Here is a 14,114-nt window from a genome sequence, read left to right on the forward strand (position 1 = left end):
CCCGTTTGGTGACATGAGTTGTACGAAACTAGGATTGACGTCAACGATTTCGCAAGTCGCGGATCGCTTAACGAACAGACAAAAAAAGCGCGACAGAGAACCGCGTAGTCACGTGAACAAACTAGCTTCAATGATTCATAATATAAATTATTCGAGGCATGGAACTTCGACTAACCTGGTCTACGCACAACTTGAAATGGAGTCAGCCATTACCTGGGCTCGCAGTACCTACGCGCACTGTTCCAATACATTTAGCGAGGAGAAGGAGTGCATCAGATGTATGCATCAATTATGCCAGCAATGAGGCAGGACTGCAGCATTTCTAAGCACATCCATGCGGTGTAAGACGGCCCCACTTTTCTCCCCTTGCCGTTATGCTTACGCGTTATGCTCCTCGCACCGAGTGATTTCATAGTCATAAATGGTTGTCTTTCGGACTCTGGGGCTGTGGTATTTATGTGAATGAACACTCCAAAGACAATCATGTTTATGCGTTATTCTGCTATCCCGAGGCTCGCAAGCTAGAGTAACCGATTTGTAAAGCAGGGTGAAACTAGTACGCAGCGTTGGCAATGGCTAATGCCACCAGCCTCAACGTCTCTATACACATGGCCGATATGCAGACGGCCCGTGTATCAGCATCATCATCATCGGCAAACCCGCAAAAGCGGCCGAAATCCCGGCAGCGGGTTAACAAACCGGCTCCCACATTGAATGTTCCGGACATCAATGAAGATGCTGCAGAAAGAAAGCGAATATTGAATGTACTGGCTCAACGTCGTTACCGTGAGTGCTTCCGTATCCAGAGAGTTCTGTTGCTCAGGCGGAGAACCAGGCCAGCGAAGGCGCCAAAAACGAGTTGCCGCGTCCAGACAAGATGACGATTCGACCTCTGATGAGAGTCCCCAGAGCGGCTCAGTACCCGGCAATACGGTGTCAGGAACTGCAACAGCCATATTACAAAGTCCGCAGCATTCTGGTGTGTCAGTAGAATTGCCTATGTTACAAGAAGACCTACCTCTTGACCTTGGTATTCTAGCATCATGGCCTGAAGGAGCCTTGAGTACTACAATACCAGATTTACCGCTTGCTACGAATGATATCTCAACACCTACCACAGCCCAAGCCCCTACACATTCCGAAGGAGTAACAACGATTCCCACCTCACTGTTAATCCAGAATATTGACACTGATCCCTCGCTAATTTTCGATTTCTCCGCAAGCGACTCGTCGCAGACACGACCACCAGCGGGACCTCCTCCCACATTCACTTTCCCTGATACGTATCTCCTGCCTGTGCCTGAGCTGAAGCTTCTCCAAGCGTTCATGCGGCTTTCCAGTAGTCTAAATTGCAAGTCCTCACTCTGGGATCTCACGGCTACTTCGTCCTTCAACGATCCCTCCATGACCTTCAATCAGAAAGTGTTGACATCGAGTTTTGCGCCGACCGTCGCCCAAAGAACGGTTCCTCATCACCCGATCATTGATGTCCTGCCTTGGCCTTCTGTTCGCGATCGGCTTATTGGAGTTTTCAGCCTCCCGGATGACTGCAGGCCGCCGTGTGCAGTCGGACCACTGGCCCTTGTGCAACTTGCCTATGACATGGAAGACAGCGCTGAAGGCATTCGGATATGGGGGCATAGTCCAGTAAGCAACTCTTAAAGCAGCCCTCCGCGTCTTGAGTGGGGAATGACTGACGATGAGTGCTGCAGTGTAACGGGTCAATGTGGGAGGTCGGCCAAGTCTTGTTTCAGCGCTGGTGGTTCGTATTCGACCGGCAAGTCATTGAGCAGAGCAACAGATGGAGATTGCTAAGAGGAGCTCCTGAGTTGCGCCTCGGTAATCAGCAAACTATTGAAGAAATTACAGCATGAGAAACCTGTAGGATTTAGCTAGTCCTTGTACATTACCTCCAGCGTTGACACTAAAGAGAAGCTTGTTGGTTCCTCATGGTGTGGGAAAAATTCGAGGGTTAACTATTCAGCGGACTATTCCCGGTTCAGTAGAAGCCTTTCGGAGAAAAGCAAAGAGCAAGAAAGTTTTGCTTCATAGATCACAACCTGATAGGCATTATAGACCAATTCCAATTCCGGATAACTCTACCAGATCAAACAAATCAACATACTTCACGTTACGAAAAGGAAAAGAAAAAAGAAAATGATACATGTATAATCATATTACTGAATATGGATGAACTCATAGTCCACAAGTAGTAAAAACACAGCAGTGGCACAATGTTGTTCCTCATTGAATCATACTTGTCGATGAGATGAAATAGGCCCGAGCAGTAAACGATGCTGGATCCAGGATTACCTCAGATTTGAAAAGATGCGGTGCAACACAACCATTCTCTCATTGGGGCGAATGATCCGAGCCCGCCACCACTCAGCTCGGCCAAACATGAGAAGCTTATATACAGAGCTACACACCCATCGAACTGATTAATTTCGTCGTGCCAAATGTACAAGAACAATGGCTGATCACTTCAAATTTCTGGATCGACTGATGTACGATGATGGCCAAAAGATCGTTTGTTGATGTGTGCAGCTTGAGCGTGCGGGGGAGTCGGCACCAATGAACGGCCCCCAGTCTCGAACCCTGCATCCGTGCAAAGCATGGCGGTGTGGTGTGTGGGGGGGTTTTGCTTGACCAAAGAAAATCGGTCGCGACGTCAGGGTTCTCCTTGAACAGGAGCGGATGTTTGACATTGAATGGAGGGGCACAACGAGGGGCACTACCCAGCGGGCCAGCTCAATTAGGCTGTGCCTTTACTGGAACAACCAAATTGTCAAAATTGAGGGACCGCTAAAACTTGAATGTTACATAAGTAAATCTTAGATAGAGTATAATCTACAGAGCTCACATGATAGTACATGACACAGATTTGCAAAGACACAGTAGGGTTCAGAATCGGCGCTTTCCATGGACAGTACCGGGCCGTGAAGGCGTCACGAAAGGGTGTTAGTGGCATCCTCCAGGCGGCGCTAATAGGATCTCGCCTAGTAAACTCGTCGTTGAAATTTGAACGAGACCTGCATTTGTTGCCCGCCAATAATCGGACCGCCTATTTTCGGAGAGCTGCAAGAGATGTGGAACTTTGCATCTGACCTCTCCCTCTCTGTCCCTGGAGCAATTGGCGAGAATTTCAAGAAGCTTCCCTCCTTCCACCCAACTTCTTTTTGCCTTTCATAACACCGGTAGTGTAACCTTTGGCGTATCTGAAGAGGGGAGCGCCGGCCAGCATAACCTCATCTCTCCAGTAGAACCGAGAGACTTCTCCCTCCGAGAGTCTTCTCCATAAGCTTTGTATTTGAAGAGTGTTAGGTAAGAACACCGATGCTTATGCGTCATTGCTCTGCAAATGCGTCCAGCCAAAGTCCCAGACTGTTCCGTTGGGTCAGCAACGCGATACCGTTTCAGTGTGATGAACAACTCGGCATCGTGTAGTCTTTTTCCCCCCTTGCTTTCTACTTAATATATCGACTAACATACTCAGACTTATCTTTCTTTAGTGCTGTTTTCTCGGGAGCGATCTTCCAATTTACAACAATACCGTCTGGCCTGTTGTTTCACGTACGCCCAAAATGCATATCAAGGAGATGCTCGAAGACGCCGAGAGGACTAGCCAGCCGTCCTTCTCGTTCGAATACTTCCCGCCCAAGACTGCCCAGGGTGTGCAGAACCTCTACGAGCGTATGGAACGCATGTACGAATTCGGACCCAAGTTCATCGATGTAACATGGGGTGCTGGTGGTCGAATTGCCGAGCTTACCTGTGAGATGGTTACACAAGCACAAACATTCTTCGGTCTCGAGACATGCATGCACCTTACTTGCACAGACATGGGCGAGGAAAAAGTCAACGATGCTCTACAGAAAGCCTACCAAGCAGGCTGCACGAACATCCTGGCATTACGTGGTGACCCGCCAAGAGAGAAAGAGAAGTGGACAGCTACAGAGGGTGGCTTCCAGTATGCCAGAGACCTCGTCAAGCACATTCGACAGAAATATGGGAACCATTTCGATATTGGTGTTGCCGGCTATCCGGAAGGTTGTGATGATAACAAGGATGAGGAGTCGCTATTGGATCATCTAAAGGAGAAGGTCGATGAAGGCGCTACATTCATCGTGACGCAGATGTTTTATGATGCCGACAACTTTGTGAGATGGGTCGGTAAAGTCCGGGACAGGGGTATCACCATTCCCATCGTGCCCGGCATCATGCCAATTGCCACGTATGCCAGCTTCATCAGGAGAGCGAACCACATGAACTGCAAGATCCCCGAGCATTTTACCAAGGCCCTGGAATCCGTCAGGAATGACGACTCTGCTGTTCGAGAGGTCGGAAAGACATTAGTAGCTGATATGTGTCGCAAGATCCTGGCTGCTGGCATTGTGCATCTCCACTTCTATACTATGAACCTTGCTCAGGCTACTCGCATGGTTCTCGAAGAGCTTGATTGGATGCCAACAAACAATCGCCCAAGAAACCCAGCATTGCCGTGGAAGAAGTCCCTCGGGTTGGGCCGCAGGGAAGAGGATGTACGTCCGGCATTCTGGCGCAACAGAAACAAGTCCTACGTTGCGCGAACCCAGGACTGGGATGAATTCCCCAACGGCAGATGGGGTGATTCACGGTCACCTGCTTTCGGAGAGTTGGACGCTTATGGCATCGGCCTAACTGGCACAAATGAAGCCAACAAAAAGAAGTGGGGAGAGCCGAAAGCCGTCAAAGACATCGCTGACCTCTTTGTACGGTACGTGGAGAAGGACCTCGAGTCTTTGCCATGGAGTGAAGCACCCATCACTTCAGAAGCGGACTCGATCCGGGAAGATCTCATCAGCTTGAACAAGCGTGGCCTGTTGACGGTCAACTCACAGCCTGCCGTCAATGGTGCCAAGTCCAACCATCCAATCCACGGCTGGGGCCCACCGAATGGGTATGTCTACCAAAAGTCATACCTGGAACTTCTTGTTTCGCCCGAGTTATTCCAGAAGATCTTGCCACGAATCCACAACCATCCCGATATATCGTACTACGCAGTGACCAAGAACGGCAACCTAAAATCGAATGCGCCTACTGAAGGACCTAACGCGGTAACATGGGGAGTTTTTCCTGGACAAGAAATTGTTCAGCCCACCATTGTTGAAAGTATCAGCTTCCTCGCATGGAAAGACGAGGCTTTCACTCTAGGAGTGCAATGGGCACGTTGTTATGACGCCGACAGCCCCAGCAGAGCGCTCATTGACAAGATCATGAGTGAGTGGTATCTGGTCAACATTGGTAAGTTGCAATGAAAGAAAACTTCTCTTGAGACACACTGACGCCTTGGCAGTTAACAATGACTTCCACCAACCACGGGCGATCTTTGAGCTTTTTGAGGGGTTGTCAATAGACGGCGTAGAAGATGAGATTGTGGTACCCCCTAAAGTGACCAACGGAGTTCAGGCGGAGCCACTCGATTAGAAAGTGGCAAATTAGCATGTTACAACACACATGCAATGGCGTTTGCGTTTTCAACAGCATGCAATTTTTTAACGGAGCATACGATCATGGGCGTTTCAACCGGAGTCCTGATTTTTCAACATTATTGAGGGAATGCATACAAGCCTGGCGAACCTACGGAAAAAGGGTCAGGCTAATGATTGCATCATATCTCAACGATACCCCAGGAGTGAAAGTACAGCATGGATTTTGGTATTTGGTGCTAGTCATGAGACTCCGCAAAGAGCAAATTGGCAAAAATGAATAGACGATCATAGCGGTCCAGGACCTAAATGGATGGTCAATGGAAAGGATCTGACCACTGGCTCAACGCCAAGTCGAGGTTTCTTTTTTCCAACACAATTGAATAAGGGTTGACGGCGGTGCCGTTGTACTAACAGGATTTATCTCTGCGCGCACGTATGCATTTCTGCCGTCCGATTAACAGTCTCAGATAAATTCGAGTGAGAATCCATTGCTTGGTTCTTGGCAGATAATAACATGCCACCTCACATCATCGCTTCGAAAGGTTGATACAGAGTCTATGGAAATTGAGCGGGTCGCCAGTGTTCTTTCACTAAACATATAACAAGATATGACAAGTCAACACCCATCGCCCGCCTCAAAATAAGCCACACAAAATGCACCATCATCAAGCGATCCGGACAAGTCTATCGCAGTCCGACCGCGGCGTTAAAATAAATATATGTATATATATTTAATAATAAGCATGCCTGCATGAAAGAAATTCATAAACTCGGAGCAAGCAGGTTCATGTATACCCGGCTCTAATCGACAAGGATACCATGCAAATGACCAGCAACGGAAGGTTTTCGATAACGTTAGACAAATGCCAACCGTACCTGGGGTCATGAAACCCCGCAGATTGAACTCGGCGAGTAATAAGTCTTTGTATACTGGCTGCAGCCCCCATATCAGAAAAGAGACACTGTCTTGACGACCGCAGTGCATGTACCAAAAGCAGCGTCATAAAGCATGCTAGTTAAGCGCGTGGGAGTTATAAAGATTACAGGTGGTTGTTATTGTTGTTGTTGTTGTTCTTGTTGCTGTTGTCTGAATTCCGATTTCAATGTATACTCTTCGACTTAATTGTCTATTTGCATCGCAAAACTTTGTTCAAGATGTCGGGCTATGGACTGGCCGCGGCGGCTGGTACTCAAGAAGATCATCTGATAAGGTGCCCCGTCTGGCTTCGCTCGTGTGAGTTCGCCTGTGCGGTCGACCAGTTCTTGCTCACGAGCATAAATACAAACCAATACAATCCTGTATATCTGATTTGAACACTAGATCGCCAGGTTTTTCTACTGTTGTATAAAAGTTTCAAGATTGGTCATTGTTGTTCTCATGGTAGAACCAGAAAATGACCCAATATATATCATGCTTTCCACGAATCGCTATGCATCTCCATCTCAAACATCCCAACTCTGACACACCTTCTTGAAATCCTCGATTGGAACTCTCTTATCCGTCAGTTTGCCCTCCGTCTGTCCCTCGGACCAGGGGTGCGGACTCCGCTCCAGTGTCCACACTTCGTTGACTCCCAGACTCTCTAGGAAGTCCAGGCCTTTCACGTAATTTGTACCCAGCTGAGCGATCCCATGACTATCGTCCGAGAACGTGAACTTTCCACCAAACCCAAGCCACTCCTCCGCGATTGAGCGACACGGGTACGGTTCTGCCAGCCCCTTGCGTAGCGCGCTCGTGTTGCACTCGAGCCACCCACCATAGCCGGCCACGAACTTCAGGTTGCGCACAACTCTTTCCCAGACGCCGGCCCACTCCCGCACGTTCTTGTTGGGATCCGAGCTCAGCAGCCTCGGCAGATCGAAATGCCCCACGATCCGCGGCTTGAGTGTGGTGAGCATCTCATACTGCTGGTCGAAGTAGCGCTCGAACATGTTCTCCTCGGTACCACCTGCAGAGTCGACACACCGCTGGTAGAAGGCGGCATCAAAATCCAGCGGGATGCCGTTGACGTGGTGGAGGGAACCCATGAAGTAGTCGATACTGGGATGCGCAGAGAGGGAGGTGATGAGCGGGCCATACTCGGGCCGGATCCACTCGCCCTCGAAACCGATGAGCAGGTGAAGCTGCGAGGCGTATTTCCGTTGCAGACGCTGTGCTTCGACGAGGTAAGCCTCGTGGCGCGGCATCAGGACGGCGAGGCTGCCTTGGGGATCATCCATCTAGGTGGTGTGTTAGCATATAAATAGATAAATTTACGTGTCTCATATTTTAGGCTTCATCTAAAGTTACCTCTTCGGGGTATAAGTCGTCCAGACTGGTACGAGGCATATGCTCGGTAATGCCCATAGTGGTGAAGCCCTTGGCAATGGCGACTTTGATGATGTCCTCCAGGTCATCCTTGGCGTGGCCCGGACAGAATTGGCCGGAGTGGGAATGCATTGTGAAAGCCATCGTGAAGATAAGCTCTGGCTTGAGCAATTATGTGGTGTACCTCGCTGGCAATGTTTTACTCCAACCAGCAGTAGGTTGTGGCAGTCGGGTTTAGAAAGGCAGACGGTTTGCTCTTCTGACTACCATTGGTTCACATGTAGTCTATCATTCGTCGTCTGAGCAAGGCAGCGGCTAACAATGAGTCATAGCTAAAGAAATTTGAGTTGCGGAAGGATAGAAATCTTCAGTGGTGGGATCAGTTGAAGGGAAAAAAATGATATGTAAAAAGTAAGTAATGTGTTCTGGACATGTAAGCCCGACTAAATAAGACTGCATGGCAAGACTGGGAGCGAGGTAGGCGGAATGGTTCCTTGCTAGCTTGGGGCATTAATGGATCTATGTAATTCACGATGCAACATACAGTACATGTCGTAGATACTGAGTTAGACTAGCACTAGGTTAAGGCAGACCAATCGATAAAGCATGTGTTTTCCATTGTTGTAAATAAATGCAGCAGCGAGATCACTCGCTGACGTTGCTCGTAAAAGTTTGATCAACGGGTGCAGAAAAGAGTCAAGCGATTTCATACAATGGAGTATGCAATTGCTGATTTATTCCACAATAAAGCTGTGTAACACAGACGGACTGGTCCTCGGTTGAGTTCGAGATGACTGACTGTTTTCTCTGTTGACATGATTTTTCTGCAATCGACCCCTCCCCCGCCAGACAGCCCGCCTGCCCCCATGCGTGCTCGCTGGGGGTTCGGTATCAGTGCCAGTGCAAGTGACTTACCCTAGAAGACAGCTCATCCCTGGCGCCGTTCCTGCGATTCCGTCACTAAAAGCCACTAGGGAGAGAGCGCCAATCAGACGCGGTCGCATTGCTCCAGGGCCAGGGAATTTTTCCCAAGGTGAGAAGCTCCAACTCATGTGTGCTTTAGCCTCGCATGAAGCTCATACTTGGTACTTTAGCTAAGGCAGCTTTACATTTATAAAAAAATAAATAAAACAAAAAAAATAGGCCAATAACATCATTCGGACGCCCGTTTCCTATGCATCAATACATTCTTCGATGCTTATAACCTTCCGTGTCTCTCTCTCCAGTAGTGGTGCCTATGGCCAACTGAATATTCCGGTCGTTCTACTCTGCCAACCATCAGCCGTCTCGGCTCGATCAACTCACAATGCTTTTCGCTGAGGCCGACGCGCCTCATCTGAGGAATTGGATCATCAAGCGCCTGGAAAACACGTACGTGCGACACGTTTTCGTGAAACCCTTCTTTCCCTCGAGACAGTAGCTGATTACCACACCAGATCTGACGCCGATGCTGATGTCCTAGCTGATTATGTGATTGCGCTCCTGCGACACGACGGCGACGCTGGTGCCATACGGAACCTGTTTGAAGAAGAAATCCCGGACTTTCTTAGAGATGGTACGGTGTCTCCCCTGGAGGACCTCCTTCTACAAATATAGACTAACCATGTCCAAAAACAAATTAACAGATTCCGCTGCCTTCACCGACGACGTCTTCCAAGCTATCAAGTACAAATCATACCTGCCAGGGGCGCCGCCTGCTCCTCCGATCATCCGCCAGGCCCCAGCTCCTATCCCTCTGACACACCAAATCCCTTCAGGTCCAGCAGCTTCACAACAAGGCGCGTATCCACCATTTGGCGTCCAGCACACACCCTACGCCGAGACACCGTCCGCTTTCTCCACGCATAATTTCCGAAATGGCTCGAAAAAGCGCTCATATCGAGATCTCGACGCGCCAGACTCGCAACCCATGAACTGGGATTACGGCGGTGGGACAGCCGAGCATCAGCAACCCTATAAGCAAGCACGGCGTGGCGGCGGGTTTGTACCTCGCGGCGGACGATTCGACGATCCGTATGCTCAAGGCGGCCGCGGTGGTTATGGTCACAATGCTTTCAATAGTCAGCCACCCCCAAACGGACCCGCGATTGCTTATCAAGGTGTTGGTTATGGAAACCATGGTCCCGGCTATAACCCGCAGCAGCCCTTTGCGCCGCCCCAACCGGCCCTAGATGCAAATACCATCCTCGAGAATATCAGAGTGCTGCAGGAAATGGGAGCACAGATGGGTCTTCAGATGCTACAGACAGACCTACCGAAACCGATCTACTCGGGTCAGGCTCTATCGATGCCCCATTCGCACCAAAAACGACGGCCGTGCAGGGACTACGAGAAGAAGGGTTATTGCTCCAGGGGCGACAGATGTCAGTTTGAGCACGGCAACAGCGCTGCATACGTTCCTGCTTTCCAACCGCCTTCCAATGACGAGTATGACCCGAACAACGCTACTTTAGGCATGCCCGAGCATTCTGCTCAATCAGTCAAGCCGACAGACTTGAGTACTACGCAGATGCCACCCTTCAATCGTCGGGAGCCTAAGAAGCCCAAACGAAAAGGCGGCCGGTTACCTTTCTCGGCCGAAGGTCCTAACAGCGACAAGACAAACACCAAAATTGTTGTGGAAAACATCCCAGAGGAGAATTTTACCGACGAGTCGATCCGGGGCTTCTTTGCCGGGTTTGGTGCTATCAAAGAGGTGGAGTTGCGTCCGAGTCCTGGCTCACAGAAACGCGTTGCCATCGTTGAGTTTGAGGATTGGGCAGCTGCAAACGCGGCTTGGAAATCTCCGAAAGTTGTTTTTGACAATCGATTTGTCAAGGTTTATTGGTTCAAAATTGAATCTCAACCTGATCCAAAGCGTTCGAATGGTGCAAGAAACGGCTCCGCGAGTGGCGATGGTACTCCTGCAGGGCCAGATTTCGATATGGAAGAATTCAAGCACAAGCAAGAAGAGGCCCAGAAGACGCACCTCGAAAAGCAACAGAAGCGCGAAGAGCTAGCGCGTCAACAGCAGGAACTCGAGGACAAACGAAGAGAGCTAGTGGCACGTCAGCAGGAAGCAAAGCGAGAACTTCAAGCTAAGCTTGCTGCAAATGGCATTAAAGAGGATTCTCTTTCGCCGGTCTTGACCAAGGCGACACCTGTTGGTGAACAACCGTCCCAAGCTGAGACACTACGGGCCAAACTAGCTGCACTCGAGGAGGAAGCGAATTCGCTTGGGATAGATCCAGATGCCGCTGAGGACACCTCTTACTGGGCTGCAAGAGGTCGTGGAAGAGGCAGGGGACCGTACCGTGGAAGAGGCGGGTTTCAACCACGAGTAGCTCGCGGTGGTTATGGATACCGCGGAAGGGGCGGAGGAGCCACTCAAGATGTGCATGCTGCATATGCTGCTTACTCTCTGGACAATCGTCCAAAGGTTGTGGTCATCTCGGGCGTGGACTTCACCGATCCTGTGAAGGATGAAGCGCTCAAGCAGTATCTTTTTGTGAGTGAACTAGCTCCTACAGATTGTTGTATCATTACTAACTTCAGTGAAAGGGTATTGGTGAATTTACAGACGTTACTACTGAGCCCGCAGCCACGTATGTCACATTCAAAGATCGCAAGACAGCTGAGCAATTCACGTTTGGAGTATCTGGGCAGAAAACCATCCCAGGTGTGGAGGGCGAGGTGGAACTTTCATGGGCGACCTCGGCACCAAAGACTGCTAGGGCAGATAACGACTTTCCCACGGTTAGTGGTCCTGAGGAAGACCAGGCCGTCCAGACAGGCCAAGACGAGCAAGGGTACAATCAACTTGGCCACATGGGCAGGAGCAACCAAGATGACATGGATTACGAAGGTGGCGACTGGGACATCTCGTAGTTAGAAGATGAGCCATGTTAAAGCCTTCCGAATATTGGATAGGCCTTCGCAATGTTTGAGCTGGTTTAAGTCGCGCCACTGTACTTCAGACATGTCTCCTGTCAGTTCGATTGTTCTTCAGAACTTTCTTCACAGTGGTGAAGGATGGATAATAATCTCTACGTAAACCGTGTACCGGCCATCATACGCGCAATGCCGATTTAAGTGTTATATATGGAAGTGGGTGTTCGACATTGTGAGCTTCCTTAGTTGTAGTTGTAGATTGTGTCCACCCACTCATGATGGGTGATATCGAAGATTGGGGCCTAGTAGATCATATAGAGCCGGCACAGTTACTGGGTATGGTTTAGTTCTAGGCACTGACCCGTACTTCAACAAGAAAAAGCCGAGGCCAAAGTCTCCAAGTACGGCATATAACATGGCCGCCGTCCTATAGATATCTTTACTCATTAATAAGATATCCGACAGCAAATGCAACACGTTCAACACGATCAACTGAGATGCTGGACTTGATCATTCGCTTCTCGGTTTCTTCTGCAGTCGCTGAGCCGTCGGTGGAAGCAAGTAGAGGTGTCGATGTGATAGCTGGCGCAACAACCGAAATTGCAATACCCACTTTGGGACTCTTTGCCTTCAAAGACCGAAGCAACCCAAAGACGGCTTATATATATATATATATATAAATACTTAGTTAACGTATATAGAAAGTTTTCAAAGGCGAGTCTGAGGTGCACCGTATTTAGCAGCGTTGTAAAAGGGCGCGCCTGCGTTTCCCAAGTAACCGGCTAAGCTGCTGATCATTACAATTGTGCCTCCTTTCTCATTCGACCTTATATGATGGATTCCAAGCCTTGACGGCATCAGCGACTGCTGATAACGTGACATGCATGACAGTGTTGTCAGGCTCCTGCAGTTGGCCATCGTCAAACTGGTCAGTAAAGGATTGAAGCCGTCGCTCATTTATACCTGCGCCTGCCACCCCGGCGTCCACCCGTTGGAATTTTGTAACTGCCGGTTTGAAGCCAGCACCCTGAGCGGTCCAGGATGTGAGATCGAATTGGTGAAAGAAAAGTCGATCTGGAGAAATGGACGAAGTCAAAGACGCCGGAGGAGCAGTGCGGTCCAGAGTTGCAACTCGATTACGAGGCGAAAGGGACAGCAGAAGCTGTACAGTAGCCAATCCAATGCCTGAAGACCCTCCTGTGATAAGAACGACCTTGTCCGCGGTATTTGCCAAATCAGCCCCATACACCGTGAAATACATCCGTCATCCTAGTCAATCGTCGTTTTGATACCGCAAGCCGATGTCGAAGACTTTAACATAGGATGCAATCTTGACTCTGGACGATGTGTTGCTTATACTTGTGTTCCAGGTATGACTCGAGCATAATGACAATGTTCTGTCAGGGTTGCGTCCCGGCGAAAAGACAGCCGACTACATAATGTGGTATAGAGGGTAAGCAAGCAAGGGGCAGGTATCGAGTCGATTACATTGGTATTTTCCTGCGATGTTGAGCTCCGACCCAGTCATACCCGACCTCTCGTCCCTTTCAAAAGAGCCTGCCCCACTGTGGGTATTTTGGCATGGTACCATACATGCATACCTATTTAATAAAGACTATGATGCTAGGACACGGATCCACGCTTGCCTCGTAAGGGAACCCAAAAACGTGGAGACAGATCCCTACTTTATGGGCGATATATTACAAGTCATGCTGCACAATAGCCATAAGAGACGACCAATGGAGCGTAGGCGTGCCAGAAATATAGTTAATATGAACGAGTCAAATTGTATTAAGAACATTGCCTAGACTAGTGCAAACTGCGGTACACCGATAATCAAGTTGCCGGCCCAGGTGGATATCTCCCCAAAACTCCAGTTTTCAAATTCAAATGATCCATTGCGTTACCAACCCAGAACGTTGAAGAGAGTTTTGCGGGGGTCACCCATGGTTTCAACTTGCAGTTGCCTTTTTCTTGCAGCCTCGACTTCGGGTGTGTTTTGTTGAGCAAAGATTCTGTCGTAGTTGCTTTTGCTTTCTGACAATTGCGACGCGATATATGTGGCAACCATACCGACTATTGCCCGAACGAGTTAGTCTCAAGTTAGAGTAAGCTGCATTCACATAGAAATATGGCTGGCACTCACCACTTCCGACTACAACCAAGGTTGGGAGCATTCTGAGAAAGGTCAGCAACTGTTGTCTTGTAGTATCCTTCATTCAAGCGCCGTTGTGACTCACCTTGCCATTGGGCCTGCCGCAACTCTCTGCATGTTCGGGACCTTGGCCAACCTTGTGGATTGGAAACTGGGCATTTGTGGGGCGGCCATATTGTGTGTAAAATAAGGTTGGTACAACGGTTGTACTGATGGAACTTTGAACGTCTAGCGTTTCTTGATGCGATGTCACGCTGATGTTTTGAATTGCTTCCTTAATGTGTTTGAGAACTGTGTGATATAAAGATGC

The 14,114-nt window shown here is 49.2% G+C and overlaps 6 protein-coding genes across 6 annotated transcripts; 3 read left to right on the plus strand and 3 right to left on the minus strand.

Moving 5' to 3' along the window:
* The first annotated feature begins 168 nt into the window (after positions 1-168).
* BKA67DRAFT_10015 (uncharacterized protein) lies at positions 169-2,212 on the plus strand. Its single transcript, XM_046094827.1, has 6 exons — positions 169-341; positions 544-786; positions 836-979; positions 1,040-1,647; positions 1,713-1,881; positions 1,933-2,212. Exons 2-5 carry the CDS (start codon positions 573-575, stop codon positions 1,872-1,874), a joined length of 1,128 nt encoding a protein of 375 aa, XP_045963424.1. The 5' UTR covers positions 169-341; positions 544-572; the 3' UTR covers positions 1,875-1,881; positions 1,933-2,212.
* Positions 2,213-3,584: 1,372 nt separating this feature from the next.
* On the plus strand, positions 3,585-5,466 carry BKA67DRAFT_509627 (methylenetetrahydrofolate reductase 1; the record flags this gene model as incomplete). The annotated part of the gene is made up of 2 exons (XM_046097252.1): positions 3,585-5,283; positions 5,336-5,466. The coding sequence occupies 2 exons, from the start codon at positions 3,585-3,587 to the stop codon at positions 5,464-5,466; spliced, it is 1,830 nt and encodes a 609-aa protein (XP_045963425.1).
* A 1,448-nt stretch (positions 5,467-6,914) lies between these two features.
* On the minus strand, positions 6,915-7,923 carry BKA67DRAFT_510348 (histidinol phosphate phosphatase HisJ family protein; the record flags this gene model as incomplete). The annotated part of the gene is made up of 2 exons (XM_046097320.1): positions 6,915-7,691; positions 7,762-7,923. 2 exons carry the CDS (start codon positions 7,921-7,923, stop codon positions 6,915-6,917), a joined length of 939 nt encoding a protein of 312 aa, XP_045963426.1.
* Positions 7,924-8,837: 914 nt separating this feature from the next.
* BKA67DRAFT_10157 (uncharacterized protein) lies at positions 8,838-11,784 on the plus strand. Its single transcript, XM_046094833.1, has 4 exons — positions 8,838-9,150; positions 9,216-9,334; positions 9,405-11,266; positions 11,320-11,784. The coding sequence occupies exons 1-4, from the start codon at positions 9,086-9,088 to the stop codon at positions 11,644-11,646; spliced, it is 2,373 nt and encodes a 790-aa protein (XP_045963427.1). The 5' UTR covers positions 8,838-9,085; the 3' UTR covers positions 11,647-11,784.
* A 557-nt stretch (positions 11,785-12,341) lies between these two features.
* Positions 12,342-13,231, minus strand: BKA67DRAFT_544068 (uncharacterized protein). The gene has a single exon (XM_046101237.1). It carries the CDS (start codon positions 12,908-12,910, stop codon positions 12,467-12,469), a length of 444 nt encoding a protein of 147 aa, XP_045963428.1. The 5' UTR covers positions 12,911-13,231; the 3' UTR covers positions 12,342-12,466.
* Positions 13,232-13,552: 321 nt separating this feature from the next.
* On the minus strand, positions 13,553-13,978 carry BKA67DRAFT_652539 (uncharacterized protein; the record flags this gene model as incomplete). The annotated part of the gene is made up of 3 exons (XM_046106183.1): positions 13,553-13,725; positions 13,796-13,827; positions 13,890-13,978. The coding sequence occupies 3 exons, from the start codon at positions 13,976-13,978 to the stop codon at positions 13,553-13,555; spliced, it is 294 nt and encodes a 97-aa protein (XP_045963429.1).
* Between the last annotated feature and the right edge of the window lie 136 nt (positions 13,979-14,114).

The sequence above is a fragment of the Truncatella angustata genome (genome assembly GCF_020726525.1).
Source record: "Truncatella angustata strain MPI-SDFR-AT-0073 chromosome Unknown BKA67scaffold_1, whole genome shotgun sequence".
NCBI lineage: Eukaryota > Fungi > Ascomycota > Sordariomycetes > Amphisphaeriales > Sporocadaceae > Truncatella > Truncatella angustata.

What these genes read in the sequence shown, in the direction of transcription:
- BKA67DRAFT_10015 (XM_046094827.1), top strand. Translation starts at nt 573, where the DNA reads ATGGCTAATGCCACCAGCCTCAACGTCTCTATACACATGGCCGATATG. An exon ending in ACTGGCTCAACGTCGTTACC is followed by an intron (nt 787 to 835) that starts GTGAGTGCTTCC and finishes GCGGAGAACCAG; the next exon opens with GCCAGCGAAGGCGCCAAAAA. An exon ending in ACAAAGTCCGCAGCATTCTG is followed by an intron (nt 980 to 1,039) that starts GTGTGTCAGTAG and finishes TTGGTATTCTAG; the next exon opens with CATCATGGCCTGAAGGAGCC.
- BKA67DRAFT_10157 (XM_046094833.1), top strand. Translation starts at nt 9,086, where the DNA reads ATGCTTTTCGCTGAGGCCGACGCGCCTCATCTGAGGAATTGGATCATC. An exon ending in CCCGGACTTTCTTAGAGATG is followed by an intron (nt 9,335 to 9,404) that starts GTACGGTGTCTC and finishes ACAAATTAACAG; the next exon opens with ATTCCGCTGCCTTCACCGAC. An exon ending in CGCTCAAGCAGTATCTTTTT is followed by an intron (nt 11,267 to 11,319) that starts GTGAGTGAACTA and finishes CTTCAGTGAAAG; the next exon opens with GGTATTGGTGAATTTACAGA.
- BKA67DRAFT_544068 (XM_046101237.1), bottom strand. Translation starts at nt 12,910, where the DNA reads ATGTATTTCACGGTGTATGGGGCTGATTTGGCAAATACCGCGGACAAG.